This window comes from Bos indicus x Bos taurus, chromosome 1, assembly GCF_003369695.1.
Source record: "Bos indicus x Bos taurus breed Angus x Brahman F1 hybrid chromosome 1, Bos_hybrid_MaternalHap_v2.0, whole genome shotgun sequence".
NCBI lineage: Eukaryota > Metazoa > Chordata > Mammalia > Artiodactyla > Bovidae > Bos > Bos indicus x Bos taurus.
Window position 1 is genome coordinate 142,479,346 of NC_040076.1, and position 24,100 is coordinate 142,503,445.

The 24,100-nt window shown below is 45.1% G+C and overlaps 1 protein-coding gene across 2 annotated transcripts; it reads left to right on the top strand.

Annotated features, from left to right (window-relative positions):
- Window positions 1-11,908: 11,908 nt before the first annotated feature.
- On the top strand, window positions 11,909-23,328 carry NDUFV3 (NADH:ubiquinone oxidoreductase subunit V3). 2 transcript variants are annotated; one of them, XM_027546998.1, is made up of 4 exons: window positions 11,909-12,052; window positions 13,895-14,015; window positions 19,510-20,607; window positions 22,743-23,328. In XM_027546998.1, exons 1-4 carry the CDS (start codon window positions 12,005-12,007, stop codon window positions 22,901-22,903), a joined length of 1,428 nt encoding a protein of 475 aa, XP_027402799.1. In that variant the 5' UTR covers window positions 11,909-12,004; the 3' UTR covers window positions 22,904-23,328. The 2 variants fall into 2 exon arrangements, with proteins under 2 accessions (XP_027402799.1, XP_027402808.1); XM_027547007.1 differs by lacking the exon at window positions 19,510-20,607 and having other exon boundaries at window positions 11,912-12,052.
- The last annotated feature ends 772 nt before the right edge of the window (window positions 23,329-24,100 follow it).

Below are 24,100 nucleotides of genomic sequence, written 5' to 3' on the forward strand. Positions count from 1 at the left end.
AGTTGTCTTAAAGGATCAGCTATTTCTGCATTAAGTGAAGGAATCATGATAGGCATGAGGCATAGAAAACTATGACCAATTCAAATCCCACCTCTGGATTGATTCAAGTTTGAATTTACACACAGACTTAAAGGTGGCTGTTGTTGACAAAGCAAAACGCTTGAGGAAAGCCAGTCTTCCTGAAAGGCAGTACGGTAAAAGGAGCTTGTACCCTTTCGGACTGTGTTTTTCTCTGGTTACATGTACAAGAGTAGAATTGCAGGATGATATGGTAGCTCTGTTTTTAGTTTTTTAAGGAACCTCTGTACTGTTCTCACACCCCAGTGTTCACTGCAGCAATGTTTAGAATAGCCTAGACATGGAAGCAGCTTAAATGTCCATCAACAGAAGAATGGATAGACAAGATGTGGTACATATACACAATGGAATATTATTAAGCCATTAAAAAGAACAACATAATGCCATTTGAAGCAACATGGATGGATCTAGAGATGAGTGAAGTAAGTCAGAGAAAGATAATATATTATGATATCACTTATATGTGGAATCCTTAAAAAATAATACAAATGAACTTATACAAAACAAAACCAAACTTCTAGACTTAGAGAATGAACTTATGGTTACCAGGTGGGGAGGGTGGGGAGAGGGAAAGTTAGGGAGTTTGGCGTTGACGTGTACACACTGCTACATTAAAAATGGATAACCAACAAGAATCTACTGTATAGCACCAGGAACTCTGCTCAATATTATATAACAACCTAAATGGGAAAGGAATTTGAAAAAGAATACATACAGGTTATAACAGAATCACTTTGCTGTACACCTGAAAGTAAAACAACACTGTTAAGCAACTATACTTCAATATAAAATTAAAAGTTTTACAAAATAAAATATTTTATAAAAGGGGAGGGGGCTTTCATGGAGGCAGAAGATGGAAGAGAGTCTGTGTATCACAGAACAGAGAACACAAGGGCTGGAGGAAGGGAAGAGAAGGAGAGGCAGGAAGAAACCAGAGAGCAATAAAGAGACCATTGCAAGGGAGTTTCAGTGAGGGGTTGACACCAGGCAGTAACCACAGGAAGCAAGAGACTTCACAGTGTTGCTGAAAATGAATCTGCTATAAACATCCTTTCTATTCAGCTAACCTAGGCTTCACAGTGAAAGTCCGTGGCCTGGGGTATTTTTCAGGCATGCAAGTGAATTTACAGTTTCTCTTCTGGGTGGGATAACGATACCAAGACCAGAGACGGCCAGCCAGTCATCACCAGGCTCACAAGCAAATTAAACTTTTCTTACAACTATGGCTTACATCTTCCTAAATGTTCTATAACACATATTCTTAAAAATACAATTAAATGTCATTTGCATACTTAAACTGATAGTGAAGCTTCATTATCTTCATGTTATAGGCTACAACCTATAGAAATTAGAAATTATTACAGTTTTATGGAGCTACAGTATAACTGGAGACCAAACTTTAAGAGGAATTCTGCATTATATCAGAGGACTCAGAGCATGAATAAATGAAAACTTAAAGATCTGTGCTTGACCATCAGATGTGAACAAAACTTAATCATTATGATCTTTTTGAGATGATAAATCACTTACATCACACTTTGAATTTGAATAGTATCAATACTTGTGCCAATAAGACTTATTTTTCTCAAGATTTTCTAAGTCAAATTTCATAAACTATACCTACTTCTTCATTTTCAGTTCAGTTCCGTTGCTCAGTCATGTCCAACACTTTGTGACCCCAGGGACTGCAGCACGCCAGGCTTCCCTGTCCATCACCACTCCCGGGGCTTGCTTAAACTCATGTCCATCGAGTCGGTGATGCCATCCAACCATCTCATCCTCTGTCGTCCCCTTCTCCTCCTGCCTTCAGTCTTTCCCAGCATCAGGGTCTTTTCTAATGAGTCAGTTATTTGCATCAGCTGGCCAAAGGATTGAAGCTTCAGCTTCAGCATCAGTCCTTCCAGTGAATATAAAGGACTGATTTCCTTTAGGATTGATTGGTTTGGTCCCCTTGATGTTCAAGGGACAAGCAAGAGTCTTCTTCAACATCACAGTTCAAAAGCATCAATTCTTCAGCGCTCAGCTTTCTTTATGGTCCAATTCCCACATCCACACATGACTACTGGAAAAACCATAGCTTTGACTATATGGACCTTTGTCAGCAAAGTAATGTCTGCTTTTTAATATGCTGTCTAGGTTGGTCATAGCTTTTCTTCCAAGGAGCAAGTGTCTATTAATTTCATGGCTGCAGTGATTTTGGAGCCCAAGAAAATAAAGTCTCACTGTTTCCCCATCTATTTGCCATGAAGTGATGGGACCAGATGACATGATCTTAGTTTCTTGAATGTAGTTTTCAGCCAGTTTTTTCACTCTCCTCTTTCACTTTCATCAAGAGGCTCTTCAGTTCCTCGTTCCTCTTCGCTTTCTGCCATAAGGGTGGTGTCATCTGCATATCTGAGGTTATTGATATTTCTCCTGGCAATCTTGATTCCAGCTTGTGCTTCATCCACTCTGACATTTTGTATGATGTACTCTATATATGTTAAATAAGGTGACAATATACGGCCTTGACGTACTGCTTTCCCAATTTGGAAACAGTCTGTTGTTCCATGCCCACTTCTAACTGTTGCTTCTTGACCTACATACAGGTTTCTCAGGAGGCAGGTAAGGTGGTCAGGTATTCCCATCTCTTGAAGCATTTTCCACAGTTTGTTGTGATTTACACAGTCAAAAGCTTTGGCATAGTCAATGAAGCAGAGGTAGATATTTTTCTGGAATTCTCTGGCTTTTTCTATGATCCAGCGAATGTTGGCAATTTGATCTCTGGTTCCTCTGCCTTTTCTAAATCTAGGACATCTGAAAGTTGAAGCCTCACTTTGGAGAATTTTGAGCATGACTTTATTAGTATGTGAGATGAATGCAATTGTGCAGTAGTTTGAATATTCTTCAGCACTGCCTTTCTTTGGGATTGGAATGAAAACTTACCTTCCCCAGTCCTGTGGCCACTGCTGAGTTTTCCAAATTTGCTGGCATATTGAGTGCAGCACTTTCACAGCATCATCTTTTAGGATTTGAAATAACTCCACTGGAATTCCGTCACCTCCAATAGCTTTGTTCATAATGATGCTTCCTAAGGCCCACTTGACTTCGCACTCCAGGATGTCTGGCTCTAGGTGATGGATCACATCATCTCAGTTATGTGGGTTATTAAGATCTTTTTTGTATAGTTCTTCTGTGCATTCTTGCCACCTCTTCTTAATATCTTCTGCTTGTTAGGTCCATACTTTTTAATTTTAATCAAATCTAAATTGAGATTTTTTCAGCTTATTTTTATTTTCACACTTTTTTCATCTCTTATGGTGCTACTTATATTTATTTTGTTGTATGCTATCTGATGTTAATGTGTGTCTATAAGGGTACTGTTTTAAGTGGCTTTTGTCATTATTGCTCTTATATATAAGTAAACTATAATTTTCATCATTAATATGATGCCTGGATATTTTACTATCTAACTTTTCTAGCATATTACCCAAAACTCACTACTCAAATTTCACTTCTGGATAATTTGGCTTTTTTTTTTTAATTAATTTCTTAATGTGGCTAAATTATAACCAAGTTTTACTTCTCTGAAATTTATAAAACAATGAGGGCATATTGATCATTTACTGTATGGATAAAAATGGAGTGTCATTTAGTTTTCTACCGTCTCGTGTGGTAATTCTCTCAAAGCAGTTAGCAGTGTTATTAGCAACTGTATTCAAACTGTGATGCTGGAGATGACTCTTGAGTGTCCCTTGCACTCAAGGAGATTCTAAAGGAAATCAGTCGTGAATATTCATTGGAAGGACTGATGCTGAAGCTGAAGCACCAATCCTCTGGCCACCTGATGCAAAGAGCTGACTCACTGAAAAAGACCCTGATGCTGAGAAAGGTTGAGGGCAGGAGAAGAGGGCAGCAGAGGATGAGATGGATAGATAGCATCACTGACTCAATAGACAAGAATTTCAGCAAACTCTGGGAGACAGTGATGGACAGGAAAGCCTGGCGTGCTGTAGTTCATGGGGTTGCAAAGAGTTAGACACAACTGAACAACAACAACAAATCCATTATCCATTACCATAATACATAACAAACACAAAATTGGACGGCCTACAACAATAAGCATTTATTTAGGTCATGATTCTGTAGGTTCGCCATTTGGGCTGCCCTTTGTTGGGAGATTATTCTGGTGTTTACACCTTGGTTCATGTGTCTGTGGCCTGCCTCCTGGTCGGAAGACAGAACTAGGTTGTCTAGGATGGCCTGGGTGGCTCATCTCTACTCTACCTGGCCTCTTATCTACCAGAAGAACACTGGGGCTTTCTATGCGGCAGGTCCAATGGAGAAAAGGCCCATAAAGCCTCACAAGGCCCAGAGCTGAAGCTGCCACACTGTTACTTCTGATATTCTGTTGGACAAAGCAAGTCACAAGGGCAGCAAGATCCAAGGGGTGGGAGGGATGAATCCCCGTCCTGATGAGAGGGGCTGCAAAGCCACATCACAAGAGCCTGGACAGAGGGAAGAGTGGAGGACCAAGGCCAGTTGTCAGTCAAATCTGCCACAGTCCACTCTATGGCCTCAGTTGTCCACATGCCTGCAACTGAAGAAGTCTCATCTCCGCCCAAGATCCCCCAAGGTCTCATCTGGGTCCCAGCACTAGGTTTAAAGTCCAGGGTATCGTGATCTATACTAGGTCAGATGCTGGTCCTTAGGTGTGGCTCCTCTTGGTCCAGAGACCTGCAGACTACAGACAGGAGTGGTCTGTCCCACATGCCCAAAATATAGCAGCAAAAGGAGGAAGGCTAACCAGGATAAATGCTTCCATTTGACAAGGGGAGGAAAGGGATGCACAGAGCAATTGCTGGTCCGCAGCAGTTCTGAAATCACCAGGGAAATGACCACAGGGCACACAGGGACAGGAAGTGTTCCCTGAGTCAGCAAGTTCCACTTACTGGGAGTGTTCCCCAAGCTGTAACCCAACAAGACTTTCGTATCTGCCCTCCTGGATATCCCTCCTTTTCCAGCATCTTTTTGGTCACTTTGGAAAATGTGCCCTTTGAGCAGCTGTCTTAAACTATGCCTGCCTTTAGCAAGTTGGGAGTCCAGAGGCCTTTTTCCCCTTTAAACTGTCCACTTCCCTTAGGCCAGCAGGTGGTGCTTTGTTCCAATGAAAGTGTAAGTTGCTTAGTCGTGTTCCACTCTGCGATCCCATGTACTGTACAGTCCATGGAATTCTCCAGGCCTGAATACTGGAGTGGGTAGCCTTGCCCTTCTCCAGAGGATCTTCCCAACCCAGGGATCAAATCCAGGTCTCCCGCATCACAGGCAGATTCTTTACCAGCTGAGCCACAAGGGAAGCCCAAGAATACTGGAGTGGGTAGCCTATCCCTTCTCCAATGGATCTTCCCATCCCAGGAATTGAACCAGGGTCTCCTGCATTGCAGACAGATTCTTTACCAAGCTATTCCATCTTCTTCAGTTGCTCAGTCATGTCCAATTCTTTGCAACCTCATGGAGTGTAGCCCACCAGGCTCCGTCCATGGGATTCTCCAAGCAAGAATACTGGAGTGGGTTGCCATTTCCACTCCCTAAAAAGTGGGTTGCCATTTCCACTCCCCATTGCTGGGGATGTCAGCAACGGGGCTGAATAAAGTATCTTTCATCGTGTCCCCCAGCTCAACAACAAAAATTTAGTATCCATTCAGAGACAAATCCATTCAGGACTTCCCTGGTGGCTCAGACGGTAAAGCGTCTGTCTACAATGTGGGAGACCTGGGTTCGATCCCTGGGTCGGGAAGATTCCCTGGAGAAGTAAATGGCAACCCACTCCAGTACTCTTGCCTGGAAAATCCCATGGGCGGAGGAGCTTGGTGCAGGCTACTGTCCATGGGGTCGCAAAGAGTCAGGCATGACTGAGCAACTTCACTTTTAGAGACAAAAGTGCTGTTGTAAAAACTGGGATCCAGTACTATATGCCATGGAACCAGGCAAGTCTTGTCCACCCAGGTCTCAGGTAATAGACATTCAGACCTGTCGCAGCTATGGTATCTGCAGTAGCCTGTGGCCTCTTGACCATGGTCTGGGAGCCATGGAAAACAGTCTTAAATAATCACCCATGAAAAACAGCTTTGTAGGACTCCAGGTTTCCAGTGCATGAGTTCCGGCACATAATTAGAGTGAATAAATGTATGTTTTGAAGACATGCACAAGATAACAGAAGCAGTTTGACATGACCTGCATCACTCCTTCCCTAAGGCAGCATGCTGAGAGAACATCTCAGCCCACAAGGTCACAAAGGAAAATGACAAGATACAAAGAAGATCATTACATGATTATAAAGGGGTCAGTTCATCAAGAAGATACAACACAAACACATGTTATAGATACAACACAAACACATGTTATAGATATAGGTAGAAATAAAGATATAATTTGGATCCATCCAGTATTGGAGCATCTAAGTATATTAAGCAAATATTAACAGATCTGAAGGGAGAAGTGGACAGCAATACAATAACAATAGAGAACTTCAATACCCAGTTTCAACAATGGATAAGGTGATCCAGACAGAAAACAAATAAATAAACATAGGTCTTGAAATATACTTTAGACCAGATGAACCTAATACATACACACAGAACATTCCATCCAAGGAAGAAGCTCCTTGACATTGGTCTGGGAAGGGATTAACTGGCTCATACCAAAAGCACAGGCAATTAAAAAAAAAAAAAGGCAAGTCAAACCACATCCAACTAAGACACGTCTGCACAGCAAAGAAACAATCAACAAAAGGAAAAGGCAACTGACTGAATGGGACAAAATATTTGCAAATCATACATCTGATAAGGGGTTAATATCCAAAATATATAAAGAATTCATACAACTTAATAGCAGGGAAAAAATCCAGTTAAAAGATGCTCAAAACACTCAAAAAGACATTTTTCCAAGGAAGATATTCAAAAGGCGAACAGGTATACCAAAAGGTGCTCAGCGTCACTAATCACCAGGGAAATGCAAATCAAAACCACAGTGAGACAGCACCTCACACCTGTTAAAATGGCTAATATCAAGAAGAAAAGAAAGAACAAATGCTGTTGACGATGTGGACAAAAGGGAACCCCTGTACACTGTTGGTGGGAACATAATAAACTGGCACAGTTTCTCAAAGAATAAAAAGCAGAACTGTCACAGGACCCAGCCATCCCACTTCTGCAAATAAACCCAAAGGAAATGAAATCACTGTGTTGAAGAAATGACTGCATCCTCCTACTCAATGCAGCATTATTTACAATAATCTTCCCCTGTGACTCAGATGGAAATGAGTCTGCCCGCAATGTGGGAGACCCGGGTTCGATCCCTGGGTCGGGAAGATCCCCTGGAAGAGGAAATGGCAACCCACTCCAGTATTCTTGCCTGGAGAATTCCATGGGCAGAGGAGCCTGGTATTGCAAGGCCTAGGGTTGCAAAGAGTCGGACTCTGAGCTTGCATGCACTTTAACTTCAACTTTTCTTATTTTCTTTTCTCTTTATATAAAAGCTTTTCAATTTACTTTTCCTGTTTGCTGAGCAGCCTGCTTTTTAAAAATTCTTTTACTAAAAAGAAAATTATCAGACTTCCCTGGTGTTAACAGTGGATAAGAATATGCCTGCCAATGCAGAGGACACAGGATCGATCCCTGGTACAGGGGGATTCCACATGCTGCAGAGCAACCAAGGCCACGTGCCGTTACTACTGAGCCTGCGCTCCAGAGCCCACGAGCCACAACTACCGAGCCCACAAGCCGCAGCTCCTGAAGCCTGTGTGCCTCGAGCCTGTGCTCTGCAACAAAGGAAACCACTGCAAAGAGAGGCCCCCACACACAACCAGAGAGTAACCCCCACTTTCTACAACAAGAGAAAGCCCACGCGCAGCAACGAAGACCCAGCAGAACCAAAAAATAAATAAAATAAGAAAATTATCTTACTTAGTAAGGCGTATTATGTGTGATCATTGTAAACAATAGTTTCAAATGACAGTTATTATAAACACACTACTATATATAAAACAGATAAGCAACAAGGACCTACTGTGTAACACAGGGAACTATATTCAATATTTTGTATTAACCTGTACGGGAAAAGCATCTGAAAAAGAATATACCTATATTATCATAATGTACATACATATTAAGCTGAATCACTTTGCTGCATACCTGAAACTAACACAACACTGTAAATCAAGTCTACTCCAATCAAAGTAAATAAATAAGAAAAACTACACAGCTACTGAAAGCTTTTTCAAAATAATCTTCATCTGAGACACATAATTCAATTGTATTTATTTACATAGGATAATGCATATTTCCTTTACCATAATGGAAAAGAATATTTTTAAAAGAACATATATATATATCTGAATCACTTTGCTGTATAATGGGAACTAACACCATTGTAAATCAACTACACTTCAATTTAAAAAATTATATTTCCTTTGGGGCTTACCAAGCATCTATGTCTAAACTCAGAATGCAGAGTGAGGTCATGCATGCAGAAGGTGTGATAGCTGAGTGTTTTTATTTTCCTCTTTGGCCCAAACACCTTTTTGAGTTCAGGATCCATCACTAGTCCAAGTGATGTTCCAGTTATTTAGTTTATCTTAAGAAGTTTTAAAACAAAACAAAACTGCAGTTGATGAGTTGGGGTCATCAGCCGAAGTGGAGGTACGTTGAGGGTAACCATGGGAGGAAGTGACCCAGTGATTAGGGGGTGGGGTGGGCATGTTGATGGTTTTTAAGATGGGTGGGTGGGATTTCTAGTAGTTTAGAAATGAATGTATGTGATTAATTAAGGAATATTGACAAACACAATTTTTGAGGTTTTGCCTAAAAATGCTGGGTCAGCACTTGCTAGAGCTTCAGGCAGAGGTGACTGGTGCCTGCAGAAAGACTCTGGGTAGAGAATTAACAATTGAGCAAGAGCCCCCACTGTCAGCAAAATCTAGTCTACAGTTTTCCAGCTGACCTTTAAATAGGATATAATCCCATCTTCACAAATCCCTGTGAAACCACTGGTGCTTTCTCTGGCTTCCGCTTGATTTTTCTATTTGCCTCTTGCACTCGATCCTGCGGTTTCTGTTCCTTTTGGCCAAATGTAGCAGCCTCCTCACTTGATTGCAGCAGCTTCCAATGAGGCCCTGCTGTCCCCAGGCTTAGGCACTGGTGCCCACTACAAATCGTCACTTGACATCGACCTCTACACAGATAAAGTCACGGGCCACAATACCCGCTGAAAGTAGTTCAGGGTGCAGATCAGGAATAAGGCACTCTGTGCTCCAGGAAAAACTGGCAGAACAGGCCTTCGGGTAGGTAGATATTTTCAGGAGAAGAATTTATGAGCCCAATTCTTCCATCTCCTTGTATCTAGAAAAGTGCTAGAATCATTAACAGTGACATCTGCCCCTAGCAGCGAGCCTCTGCTGAAATGTGTGCTTGAACTCCCTTCACTAAAATCATATGTAACACTGACCTCCCCCCACCTCTTCGGAGCACTTCCTCAGTTATCTGAGAGGCTGTCTCCCAGGCTACACTCATTTTCCCCAAATAAAGTTTAACTCCCAACTCTCATGTTGTACATTTTCATTTTCCAGTCAGCACTGATCTTACACACAGTTGCTATAGTCACCTTCACACACATAATCATATCACTTTTTTGAAAAACCATCAAGATGCACCCCCCAACTCACTGGGTCACTTCCTCGCACGGTTATCCTCAAAGTACCACCTCCTCAAGCCACTCTGGCTGATGACCCCACCTCGTTAACTGCAGGAGGTCTTTTTGCTTTCTTTGTTATTGAGTCTTAGGACTCCAGCAAGATGCCTGCTGTTGTCCTGTCCAACTCTTTTGCAACCCCACGGACTGTAGCCAGCCAGGCCCTCTGTCATGGGATTCTCCAGGCAAGAATACTGGACTAGGTTGCCATTTCCCAACCCAGGGACTGAACCCAGGTCTTCTGAGTCTCCTGCATTGGCAGGTGGATTCTTTACCACTAAGCCACTTGGAAACCAAGCCAGATGTCTACCCCAATGCTGGTGAGAGAGAACCGAGGTCTCCGGATCCCAAGAATGAAGGTGATGAGGACTTTCCAATTTCAGACCCTGTGGTTTATCACCTTCAGTATTTGGGTGGCCATTCACTTCTCCAGGGGATTTTCTGGACCCAGGAATCGAACCCAGTCTCCTGCACTGCAGGCAGATTTTTTTTTACCATCTGAGCCACTAGATTGAGGGCAAAAGGAGAAGCAGGTGGCAGAGGATGAGACGGTTAGATAGTATCACTGACAGTGGACATGCATTTGAGCAAACTTTCAGAGATAGTGAAGGACAGTGAAGCCTGGAGTGCTGCAGTCCATGGGGTCACAAAGAGTCGGACACAACTTAGTGACCAAAAAACAACAAAAAGGAGTCAAAGTAATTAAGGTGAGCTTGATCAATGAAGGCAGGTTAAAAGCAGAACGTTCAGCAAACTGTTCCTTGAGCTACCTTTTGGCGGGGGGGGGGGGGGGGGGGGGGCACACCCACAACATGTGGGATCTAAGTTCTCTGACCAAGGATGGAACTTGCTTGCACCCCCTGCATTGGAAGGGCACAGTCCTAACCACTGGACAGCCAAGGAAGTCCCTCCTTTAGCTGCTACTCTGAAAAGCTCAAGAATCTTGTTAGTCACCAGTTTCTGTTAATCCTATGTGGTTGCTTTTTTTTTTAACCAAATGGGGCAGGATTTCCTGGTGGACCTGTTTTACCCATTTATCTTGCCACCCGAATGAGTCTCCAGCCTTAGCCAAGTGGAGGGCCTCTTCTGGTGGAGCTGAGGTAGGGGTCCGCTCCTCTTGAACGGGATACTTCCAGTGACCAGGCATGCCGCAGAGACACGTGAAGGCACGATCGACAGGGTGAGAAGGAGGTCAATAACTAACTACCCCTACCCAACTTGAGAGGTTCCCTGGTGGCTCAGAGGTTAAAGTGTCTGCCTGCAATGGGGGAGACCTGTGTTCGATCCCTGGGTCGGGAAGATCCCCTGGAGAAGGAAATGGCAACCCATGGACGGAGGAGCCTCGTGACCTACAGTCCACGGGGGTCGCAAAGAGTCGGACACGACTGAGCGGCTTCACTTTCACCTTTCACCCAGGTTTATGCCTAAGAGGGGAGGGTTGGAAGGGGAGAGTGTTTGCCCCGCAGGCTGCTGCTGCTGCTAAGTCGCTTCAGTCGTGTCCAACTCTGCGCGACCCCACAGACGGCAGCCCACCAGGCTCTGCTGCCGCTGGGATTCTCCAGGCAAGAACACTGGAGTGGGTTGCCATTTCCCTCACCAATGCATGAAAGTGAAAAGTGAAAGTGAAGTCGCTCAGTCGTGTCCGACTCTTAGCGACCCCATGGACTGCAGCCTACCAGGCTCCTCCGTCCATGGGATTTTCCAGGCAAGAGTACTGGAGTGGGGTGCCATTGCCTTCTCCGCCCCGCAGGCTATAAACAGGTAAACTAATGCTTGCATTTCTCGTCCCCTCGGCTCTGGAACTACAGTGCTCACAGGTCAAAGAGTGTCCACGATCCAACCTGATGCTGCCCTGCAGGGTGACCACACCTGTCTGAGGACAGGAAGTGACACCCACAATGACCACTTTGGCGTCCCAGCACCCATCTCGAAGCGCGGTCGCGGTCAGCGGAAATCCTCCGCCAGTGATTGGCGGCTCCTCGGCGGAGCGTGCCCTCGAGCTGCTCCGCGGGGAACCTGGAGGCGGCGTTGGTGCGCGCGCAGCAGCCATTGTCGCACCCCCGCCCCTTCCCTGCCTGTGATTGGCGCCTTCATACGAAGGGGCGGGCCCTCAGGCGGCGTTGCTGGTACCGCGTCGCGTCAGTCTGGTGCGACCTCTGCCCGCCGGGAGGGTCGTCCTGTCTGCGCCCGAGTCACAGCCATGGCGGCCTCGCTTCTGCTGCGGCAAGGACGAGCCGGGGCGCTGAAGGTAAAGAGGGGCCAGACCGGCGGCCGGAAGCTCGCGGAGCGCCGGGAGACCGTGGAGGGCGGGGCAAGGGCTGCGGCCCTGGCGGTCACCTCCAGCCGTCCGGGGATGCCGCTGACTCCGCTTCCGGAGTCGGGTGTTGGGACTGGGGTGGGGGTTCGGGAACCTGGCCAGGAGGCATCAGGAGCCAGGCCTGGGAGCGACGAGGGTCCCGGCGACCCCGGCCACCGTCCCCTCTGGACCCCGATCCCCAGGAGCCTCCGGTGTGCGGCCAGGCCACGGACAGGTGTAGAGGCCGCAGGTGTCCCGCGCGGAGCCCTTCCAGAAGCCTTGAGGACAGTGTCACTAACTGTTATTTAACCCTAGAGGAAATGAGGAAACTTTCAAGAACCTGGTTGACCTGGTAACTAGGCAGTCACTAAGAAGCCAGCTTAGGTTACCTCATCTGTGAAATGAAAAGGAGAAAGAACTTTCTCCATCTGGACAAAGCTAAGTCCACTTCACTGTATTTAAAATTAAAAATGACTCTTATGACAAAAGCAATAACTATTGTAATCGTCGCAAAATACAGATGATGGAGGGGGCATCTGTTGTGAGAGAGGCCGCTATTTCCCTTTTCATATCTTGGCCCAGTTCATTTTTCAAGCTTTCGTGTATACATATACACAGTGTCAGACTATTTTCGGGGACTCCAAAATCACTGCAGATGGTGACTGCAGCCATGAAATTAAAACGCTTACTCCTTGGAAGGAAAGTTGTGACCAACCTAGACAGCATATTAAAAAACAGAGACATTACTTTGTCAACAAAGGTCCGTCTAGTCAAGGCTATGGTTTTTCCAGTAGTCATGTATGGGTGTGAGAGTTGGACTATAAAGAAAGCTGAGCGCCGAAGAATTGATGCTTTTGAACTGTGGTGTTGGAGAAGGCTCTTGAGAGTCCCTTGTACTGCAAGGAGATCCAACCAGTCCATTCTAAAGGACATCAGTCCTGGGTGTTCATTGGAAGGACTGATGCTGAAGCTGAAGCTCCAATCCTTTGGCCACCTGATGCGAAGAGCTGACTCATTGAAAAAGACCCTGATGCTGGGAAAGATTGAAGGCAGGAGGAGAAGGGGACGACAGAGGATGAGATGGTTGCATGGCATCACTGACTCAATGGACATGGGTTTAGGTAGACTCCAGGAGTTGGTGATGGACAGGGAGCCCTGGCGTGCTGTCGTTCATGGGGTCTCAAAGAGTCAGACATGATTGACCGACTGAAGTGAACTGAACTGATGTCATAACCAGAAAAAGCAAAGGCTCACCTTCATGTGGGTACTGTAGGTGCCTGTGTTCTGTGTCCAGCACATAGTAGGCTTAGTATATACTGAGTGAATGAACACTCTGTGACGTGTTCACTTACAGTATATGGTAGACAGTTTTGAAGCAACTATTTTTCATCTTCAGTAGCATTTTTAATGGCTAGATTGTGCTTCTGCTTTATATTCTAAACACAGGAAGACATTTTATGAAAAGAATAAAGTATTTTGTATATTGAAGGGTATTTGGAGACTACAAAAATTCTGCTTAGGAGAAAGTCAATTTGGAAGAAATACTCGAATGTTAGTAGTGACTCAAGGACAAGTAGAGTCCTTGAACTCAGGTGTTTTTTGCTCGCAGTTTTTTTGTATTTTCCAAACTTTCCATAATATATGTAGATGCTGAAAATTATAATAACCGTTAGAAATATGCCATATGAATTCACAGCATTTATATGTCATAATAATACATAGTATTCATGCCGTAATAGAGGTTATAAATGCTGTTACTCTAAAATTTCTGTTGTTGTGCCATTCTTTTGTCAGACTGTGCTTCTGGAAGCAGGCGTGTTTCGAGGAGTTGCTCCTGCAGTTTCTCTCTCTGCAGAATCAGGAAAGAATGAAAAGGGATTACCACCGAACCCCAAGAAGCAGAGCCCACCAAAGAGTAAGGTTTTCATGGTCGTCATAAGTGAGAGAGAAGGCAGAGTGAATAAGTCAGCTTCCTAGGCATTAGAAAGAATTTTCTAGCTACATAATTTGATGCTTCATTTTTAAAGAGTGTCTAGATTACAATCAGACAGAAGATGTGTGACTAGTTTTAGACCAAACACGGCAGTAACATCATAGTCTTTGACTGAGTGTGTAGCCCTGAACTGGTTCTCTGTATTTTCTAAACGTCAGACTCCACGGGTAGCAGTGGGATGCAGAGTATGCAGGCTTTGTGGTATTTGATGGCCGTGCTCACGTGCTCCTGTGGGGTGGCTGTGACCCCCAGCCTGTTTTTCCTCCCTGACTGACTTTTTTCCGTGTCTCTGAAAGTCGTCAGTGGTCTCCCAGGCTTTGCTTGGTCATAGCCAGGGACTGCAGGCATCTTTTTATGACTATGGAAAGGGAGTTAGGAGTAGGCTCCAATTCCATCAAGACGCCCTTAACGAAGTGTGCTTATCTGCTTGTAGCCCTTTCCGTAGCCATTTTGACTTTACCGCCAGTTTTGACTGTTTCCCCGAATCCAGTGTAGTGCGTGCTCATGGGGGGCAATAGGAAGTGAAGCGTTGTTGTTGTTCGGTTACTCAGTCGAGTCCGACTCTCTGCGACCCCATGGACTGCAGCATACCAGGCTTCCCTGTCCTCCTCTGTCTCCTGGAGTTTGCTCAAACACCTCCACTGAGTCAGTGATGCCATCCAACCATCTCATCGTCTGCCACCCCCTTCTCCTCCTGCCCTCAGTCTTTCCCAGCATCAGGGTCTTTTCCAGTGAGTCGGCTCTTCACATCAGGTGGCCAAAATACTGGCGCTTCAACTTCAGCATCAGTCCTTCCAATGAATAGTCAGGGTTGAGTTCCCTCAGGATTGACTGGTTTGATCCTTGCTATCCAGGGGACTATTTAAGAGGCCCATTGCGTTTAGTCTTAACTGATGAAACCTCAGTTAACTCTTAGTATACATATACAATGTACAGTCTCTTTGTAAATCTTTGACTATGTGGGGTTTAGAATGATAGTTTGAGTTCGTCTTATTTTCATCAAAATATTATTTCCTTAGTTTGAGTGTTTGAAAGTGTGTAGATGCTATTGTCCCCTCTTCATCTGCACACAAAAACACAGGTAGGTTATAAAATATTGGCGTGTTGTTGAGAGAGCCTTCAGCTGCCTTTCACATGCCAGCCATCTTGGCTAAGGACACATACCCTCCCTCTGTGTCTGTGTGCTCATCTACTGGAGGCCCAAATTCAACAGGAAGATTGTTGTTTGCTGTCTTGCACCTGCCACGTTTTTAAAGCCCATGTTCTTTTTCAATTTTCATCTACACATTTTAAAATATCCATCTTAAACGTAGGGCTTCCCTGGTGGCTCAGTGGTAAAGAATCGGCCTGCAATGCAGGAAATGCGGGTTTGACTGTGGAGTCAATCCCTGGGTCAGGAAGGCCCCCTGGAGACAGAAATGGCAGCCCACTCCAGTATTCTTGCCTGGGAATCCCATGGACAGAGGAGCCTGGCGGGCCACAGTCCGTGGGGCCAAGAGTTGGACGTGACTTAGCGACTACACAGCAACAGTCTTCAACATGAAGCCTCTTTTCCCCACAGATCCCCTTTTGTAGAAATGTGCTTCTGTATGTGAATAGAAATGGAATGCTTCATCTTGTGATGGTTTTGGGTGCAGTTGTGAGAAAGGCATACCGAGCTGGGGGTTGGCCTTGGGCTCACGTAGCTCCTGCCTCTGGCCACGGCAAGCGCTGCAGGCCTCTGAGTCCCTCCGTGCTGAGTAGGGTCAGCGGGCCAGTCTTGCTAGGTCAGTGTGAGACTGATGACCTGTGTGATGTGTGTGTGCGGTCAGGTGGGAGGACAGCTTTTGGAGCTGTGCTGTCTTTAATGCTCTTTACACTTGTATTTCAGAACTTAAAAAGTAATTCCAATCCCTGCATGAAGGAAAAGAAATGCTGCTTCTAAGTCAGTGTGTGCAGTCCTCAGTCTTTCTCCTGAGGTGTCAGGGATCGGTGACTCGAGATACGGAAGGGCCTTGGCCCACCAGAGGCACATGGCTAGGTCGAAGCCTGTACACTGGGCCAGCTTTGGAAACTCGTGCGGGGCTTGCTGCGGTGCTGACGGCGTCCTGAGCGCTCAGCCTTGGGGTCACGTCTAGTCCAGGGTCTGTGTCCAGGGTAAACACACCCTGCTCTCTCTCACCTGGGACACCAGCCCTTCGGAGCACAGGCTTCCTTCCTGGGAGAGCAGCCAGCATGGTGGATACAGACATCAGAACCTGGGGTCTGCCCGTGGATGCTCCCATGCATAACCACCGGGCTCGCCAGCTTCAATGTTCTGGTAAATTCCATCTCTAGGCTGAATTTGGCAACAACAGTAATAGACCATCAACTGAATAACTCCTGTGTCACCTTTTAAAGAATCTGTTGAGAAGCCAAAGTTAATTCCCTGCTTCAAGTCCCTATTTCAGTCTGAAAAGGGAGGAATCTGGAAGTGGGGATTTGGTATGCTTAATTCTGACCAGCATTGCTGGTGCTGTTTAAGTGCTCCATGTGTTCCTCCTGGTCTTCAGCCCTGTGAATAGGCACTACCAACATCCCCGTGTTATAGATGAGAAAGTGGCGGGGAGAGACTCCTGAGCCACCGAGGGTCACACCGTGTCAGTAGTGGAGCCTGATTTGAGCCCCAGCAGTAAGATCCCCGGTCTGTGTTTATAAGCAGTATGTTGTCTTGCCTGTGGAAAAAAATCAATTCTTGTGTATTCATTAAAGCCAAAAAAAAAAGCCCTTTACTATTTTCTTTAATAGTAAAAATCATGTGAAAAGAAGTTTTCGTTACCATATAACAAAAAACTGTTTCGCATCCTGTTGAAATGTACCTTTGTTTCTGAAATTAGTTTTGTGACCCACTGACAAGATGTGGAGCGGCTCATCTCGTCTGTTTGGAACACCTGAGTCACCTTCGTTTTCAGTTAGGGTGCTACGAAAAAGTTGAAAGTCGAGCCCTCCCCTGTTGTTCAATGAGAAAAGATACTGAGGAGATTCAAGTGGAGAGGAGACGCAGAAGCCGTAGGAGAGTGCTGTCTCTGCGCTGTGACTTGTGTCTGCAGACCTTTATTTATTGGGGCTGTGACAGTCTCTGAGGATTAGAACCTGTCCCTGAAAGTCCACCTCTCGTGCTGGGAGGAGTGGCTCTGGGACTGGTCTTATTTTAGGTGCTTTGTGTCTTGCATATTTGTCTTTCAAGGAAAGTCACACTCAAACAAGAACACAGTCAGAGTATGCAGGTATCCGCCTCTAGAAACGCAAGAGGTTCATGAAAACGAGCAGGTAAAGTCATGCTTATGTTCAGAGTGAGCCCACTGTTCTGCACACACGGCTCTGTCTCCAGGCGCCAGGATCCCACACTGCTGAGAGCAGACGTGGTGTCCCCGCCGGCACTGGACAGGGGTCACTGGTGGCAGCTGTAGTCATCGAAGCAGGCTTCCCTCCTAGTCACAGAGGATGCTGGGCCTGCGCTGCAGAGGGTCGGATGAAAGGCAGCTGTGTTACTGTGGTTTAGGCTATTGGCCTGTCTATGGGGTTCTGCCAGTAACTAAGCCTGAATAGAAGATATTTTAAAGCATTCTTATTTAATATGGTAGACTAAAGTTTCCTTTTTCAAACAAAATAAACTATTTCATCTGAGATTTTCTTTTTTGCTTTCAATAGGTGATAAGTCTAATGTTTTAATAACTTACTTACATTAAAAAAAATCTTCATAATAAATTTTGAAAGAGTGAGGTATTATAATTAGTAGCCTATCTAAAATAAGCCTCATTAGAAGTTAATTTTTCACACTTGGAAAATGCATGCTCAGCATAAAAGTGGATCCGTGATAGAGGTGAGCAGGCTAGCAGGGTTTGGAGGCCAGTGTATGTTACACATGCCTTGTCAGAGCCTTTGTGTTGTTTCAGGTATGGTTTAGAAAGACAGAATGAGAGAGTTCGAGTGCATGTACATGCATTTACCTTGATTTTATGTTTAATGTGATCCTGGGGCTCTGTGCTTGTTCTGTTCCTGCAGTCAGAATGCAGATTCTGGGATGGTGCATGGCTGCAGATTCAGACAGGGCATGGAGGGGTTTAAACTCACCCGTGGCTCTGGCTGTTCAGTCGTATCCTCTTACACTCCCCATTGACTTCTCTCTGGCCCATTTCTGATTATTTCTCAGTTTTCTTTGATCATTTTCTGTCATTGTGATGTATATATATGCATATACGTATGTATGTATATATGTGTGTGTATGTGTATATATGTGTGTCTGTGTGTATGTATATATACGTATATATATAGTCTGTGTGTGTGTGTGTGTGTGTATATATAGTCCCTGATCTCAGAAAACAATTAAGAGATTTTTTTTGGATACCAGTAAAATGGTAAAGTTAGAAATACATTTTTTTCCACTTTAAAGAAGTGGTATACTTTTTAGTATAAAATAGTCTAGACTTGAAAAATAAATGCATTTAGAGTTTGCTCATCTGTGATATATTTTTTTTAATTTTGCTTTAGACTTGAAAAGTAATTTTAATTTGTAAAAACTTGTTCTGTATTTTTCTTCTTATCTGTATGGTTAAAAAAGATTTATCACCAGAGACAATTGAGTGAAAATAGAACTAATGAATGTTCTGTGGGGTTTCGTTTTCTCTCCTAGCTGACTCTACAACATCTAAGACTTACAGTACCACTTACTGTAACAGTTTAAGACTCACTGTTTCTAATGACACATCTGACACTAAGTTATTTTAGACTTTTTTGGTCTTGAAACAGTTTTGCTTGGCAGAAGAAACCCCTGAAGCACGTGATTTTGTAGGACTCTTGTTCCTCTCAGGGCACCTTCGTTTGACTTTGGGGATCCCCTGCCTCCCATCCCCCACTCTTAAACTCATGCATGTGCTTCCCCAGACCCAAACCAGACTCTCTTCTCTACTTTTGCTTTGTTCTTTTGTTTAAAAGGTCAAGTTCATGCAATATGGGTCATTTTTAAAATATTTGAGAGGCATCAATGTCTTTAGGGATTTGAGAAATCAGGCATTTCTAAAACTTCATCATCTGAAAATATCTTTATAATTTATCTTAAATTGAGATGAAATAGTAGTTTAAAAAATAATTATCAGGAAGCTCTCACTGTGAAAAATGGAGATAAGATTGTTATTACTTCTATTGTTAAAAAAAAATCCCATCTTAAAAAAATCTTCAGCTATCAAGAAAGACATCTGCGATTTTTTTTTTAAATTGTTCTTCTGTGTGGCTTGGCTTTCCCTTAAAAGTAGGTTTCCATGGAGCAGTTCATAAGATGATGATGTTGAAGATACTGTCAGTAACAAGGTGATATGTAATGAAATGTCTGTGACCTTGATGAATTCACACTGTTTTACTCAATATTAAAAATAATATTCCTCTTTATGCCATTTCCTAGATGTAGTGGAACCAAAGGAGAGGGGCCAGCAGCTCGCCCCCCCAACAGCAGATGCGGTGTCCAAAACCTTATCTGCACCCACTTCCTCCCCATCAGTTGTGAGCCAAAGCAGGACGCTAGCGAGCCCTAACCCCGATGCCAGTGTGCTGCACACAGACCAAGGGCTTCCGAAGCTTTTGTCAAGAAAGACTTTGGTAGAGTTTCCTCAGAAAGTCGTGTCTCCATTCAGAAAACAGGGTTCAGATTCAGAAGCAGCCCAGTGGGGCAGGAGAGGGACGGATGATTCTTCTTCATCTTCATCTTCATCCAGCTCCTCTGATTCAGAGTCTGACGAGGAGGGCGACCGCTCAGGAGCAGGTCCTCAGGTGAAGAGCAAACGCAGGGGAGGGTCTCCCGTAGCAGAGGCCTCACGTTCCTCTGCAGATAGAACCCCCAAAACTGAGATATCAGCCAAAGAAAAGACAGTGTCGCAGCAGCCACACCTGGACCTCACCCCTGCAGGAAGGCCCCGCAAGGCAGAGAAAAAAGGGGCCTCCAGTCAGCACCTGGAGGACAGAAAGGGCACCAAACCCAAAACCGCAGTGCCCAAGTCACAAGCCGCGGAGGAGTCTATGAAGCAAAATGTAAAGGAGAAACAATCGCAGAAGGTATCTAGATCAAACAAAATAGACAAAGAAAGCCAAAAGCCACTTGAAGTTAAAAAAGTCTTGTCTGACCGTACACCGTGGGGATTGTCCACACATCCTGCTGGCGGTCTGGCGCCCACCCCATCAACAGGAACCAGAGCCGGGGGGCAGCCTCCAGCCCCTCCTCCTGAGGCCAGAGGGAGCCTTTTGGAGAAACAAGTACCAGAAGCAGATGGGGAGCTGGCTCTTCCCCTGTTCAAAACAGAAAAATTGGAAAAGCAGGCAGCAGAAGGAATCTTAAAGGCTGAGGAAGAGATTTTGGAAGATCAGCTGCCCATGCAAAATTTGAAGCCAGCCCCTGTTCAGAATAAAGATGTTCTGGACGAAAAGCCCGCAGTCCTGAAGCTTGAGGAAAAGGGCGGGATCGTGGAGGACCCGGCCGCTCAAGTGGAAGGCCAGGACCACGCACAGGGTACACCTTGCCTTGGGGTTCAGCGCTCTTTCTGTCCTTTGGGTGGGGAGGTCAGGCTCTGAAGAACGGTGCGATGAAAAGAAGTGTCGAGCTCCATCAGGTTCCCCAGTAGGCCTGTGGCCTGTAGCACCGTCTCAGATAAGCTGGGGGGTATATGTTAATTATGGGTAGAAATTCCTGAAACATTTCAGATTTATTTCACAATGAAAAAGTTTGCCCTTGGCGCTTCTGAGTGTTTCTTAACCGGTAGAACAGGCAGTTGAACATCTTCATTCTTAACTTTGGAGGGTGTTGAACCTGCAGGACACCTCATTGAGTGAGGCGTGGTGGGAAGGTTCTGTTAAACTCCCCAGGTGAGCTGAACAGGCCTTTGTGTTTAGCATCTTTATGCCTAAGGGAAAAAAAAGCTCACTTTAGGGATTGAAGCTGGACCTTAAGGCAGCCCTGAACTACCAGAGTCTAGTTTACCCTGGACGTGTCCTCTGATACACCTGGAGAGCACAGCAGGCTGCTTTGTTTTTCTGTACTGAGTTTTTATGAAGGGCTTTTTTGCTCCCCTCAATTTTTAAGGGAAACTGTTTATTCCTCTTATTTTACCACTTTCTTATGCATCGAACTTCATAAAATACAGTGTGCTTTAGGGGGACCACAGCAAAATGGGAAAGCAGGTGTCCAGTCTCAGGATCTGGCTCTTGAAATGCACCCATCGCTAACAGAGCCCTCTTCTTCCTGTCTGTCAGGCTAGTGTACGTTACCTGTAACTTGTGTCGCCTCACTCTGTTACACTATTGTGTGTTTCTTCCTCCCCTTCCTCCCTCTTTCATGGACACACGAAGCTGCAATCAGCGCCTGCCAGCCTCCTCCTGACCCCAAAAACTGCTTTCCTGCTGCTGCTGTAGTCACTCTGCTCTAGACTTGCCAAACCTTCAGGGTAACACAGAATTGGGAGTTTTCAGATTGCAGATCTTTTTGAAAACAATTTGACTAATTTTTGATGATTGTGTTATTTTTCCAACATTCTCTTTGCCCTTTGGAGGCTGAAGACGCTGCCCGGAGTGCAGCTGACTTTCAGGGCAGTGTCTGCAGGGGGTGAGCTGTAGCTCACCCAACCCAGCCACCGGGCTCCTGTCCTGCCGGGGGGTTCGATTCCCTCTGTCAGCCCCCACACACACACACACACGGACTGTGAGGACTCATCTGCCTGAGCTGTCCCCACGAGAAGAGACGGGAAAGAGATCAGTTCTCTAAATAAGACATCGTTTGTTTTAACACGACTAAGAAAATGAAAAACATTTTGGTATGAAAATGAGAACTTTGGTGTGAATTCAAATAGTGGGAAACTGCAGTTACTCTTGCAGCATGAGTAGCAGTGAACGGCGTCTGGAGAACAGTAGTTTCAGGCCCGTGAGACCCCGTCCAGCGTCAGCCATCACCCATACCCGCTCCCTAGTGCCATCCTCATGTCTCAGGGCACATCACAGGGAAGTAGGGTGTCTTTTGCTTCATCCACACACATGGTATTAAGATCAGCAATTGTGTAGGTGTGTGGGTTCTAATTCTTCTTTCTTCCACATAGAGAGAGAAGGCTAAGTACTTTTTAGTCTGAATCTAAAGTTTACCAACAACTTCTTTTTGAAGAAGTTAAACAACAAAAGTTCCACATCTCATTTCCAGTTCCCCTTAACTGTGTTATCATTAAAAACAATGGACTTTATCTGATTTTCTTGTATTTGGAGACTTAGAAGTCTCACTTAGTTGCCACTTAAAAATTTTTCTTCTGTGAATGTTTTATTGCTGTTAGATTTTAATGGATCTGCTTTTTTCCTGCATCTTTAAATGACCTGCACATCCTTCCATAACTTCATGGCATTTTCAAAATTCTGAGAAGTCCAGGGTCTACACAAAGATGGAAAAGCATTATAAAAGCTATTCCACCTCCTACATGCTTAGTGTAAATTTTCATCGAGTTTCTTTATTTTGCTTTTGAAGATACTGTTGCTTTCTGGGCTTTTCTAAGTAGACAGTGTATTTATTACATGTGGGATTTATGAAGAGTGCTTGGTGTGTGAGAGAGAGAGAGAGAGCTGACCCATTCAGAAGCTCCCCACTTACACCGTGTTGTGTTTTCCCCGCAGAGCCTGTGTCGGCTGCTCCCACAGAGCCGTTTGACAACACCACCTACAAGAACCTTCAGCATCATGACTACAGCACATACACCTTCTTAGACCTAAACCTGGACCTCTCCAAGTTCAGGATGCCCCAGCCCTCTTCAGGACGGGAGTCCCCCCGCCACTGAGAGCCCAGTTTAAAGATTACCCTTGCTGTGTCTGTCTGCATTCTTGCCTGCAGTCCTCTCGGCGGTCACAAGACCCAGCGTGTAGAATCCTAGCGAGTAGTGAATTAGCAGCACCCCTCTGATGGTTCAGTCTCCATGTGTTTAGAGACATCTGCTGCGGGGATTTCTCTCTAACGATAGAGTATGGCTCAGTGGACAGATCCATGCAATTAGAGAATCGGAGGTGCCTTCCGTCTGTGTGGTTCCACTGTGCTGAGCCCCGGTCAGCTTGGTGTTCTCTGGTTCACCAGTGTGGAGTCGATGAGTGTAGTGGGCCTTCTGATAAGACCTAGTTCTTGATGAATCAGATATAGGAGTTGTCTACATTGTAACTAACTACTGCACTGCAGAGAAATTATAATAAATTATGGCATTTTATGATCAGACGGATCTGAATTCTTTTGTTCCGTTGGATTAGGTATGTGATGTAGACTTGGGGAGTTGCAGAGCGGTGGGATTACAGACAGGCGAAAGTGGTACACGAGGTCCAGCAGCTTTGTTCTGGGTGGCCCGGCAAAATAAGCTTATTTATCCACGGGGGGTTTCTGGGATGGCCCAGTGATTTCCCATCCCTCAGGGTAACATTACCCAGGCCAGGGGGCGTGCAAGTGGGAGCAGGCTCTGTGTGTCCCTCGGTGTCTGTCCCTCTGTGTGTCCCCAGGCCCCGTGGGGACTCTGAGAAGTAACAGATCCAGCTGAGATCGTTGCTGAGAAAAGAGGCTGTGTCCGCCTGCCTGGGCCATGCGTCCCCCTGCAGCAGAACGCCTGTCCCCACACCGGGACGTTTCCTGGTTTGCCTGTTCTCATCCTTCCTTGCTTGCTTCTGTGCCCAAGCTTGTGGCCTTAGTTCATTTCAGTTCTGGTTCTTGGCCTCTAGTCAGTTTACAACAAATAGTACAGTGTGTTATAACTTCTGACTCACATTTTTATAATCCTGCTTTTCTTAAAATGAGTCCAAGTAAGGATACCGAGACTGAAAACATGGGGTTGAAAAGCTAGTATTGTGATGATCTGTCTCAGATTTCATTACCGCCCCGGAGGCTTAACGACTCAACAAAGTTCTCTAATCACATTTTTCATTATAAGAGTACTAAGACCCATTACCAAAAGAAAGCAAATGGAACGTAGATTACCTGAAATCTCTGCTCACCTGACCAT

Bases quoted from the DNA above. Each gene is read 5' to 3' on its own strand.
- NDUFV3 (XM_027546998.1), top strand. From the start codon at position 12,005: ATGGCGGCCTCGCTTCTGCTGCGGCAAGGACGAGCCGGGGCGCTGAAG. The intron at 12,053-13,894 runs GTAAAGAGGGGC...TTCTTTTGTCAG, and splicing joins GACGAGCCGGGGCGCTGAAG to ACTGTGCTTCTGGAAGCAGG. The intron at 20,608-22,742 runs GTACACCTTGCC...TTTTCCCCGCAG, and splicing joins AGGCCAGGACCACGCACAGG to AGCCTGTGTCGGCTGCTCCC.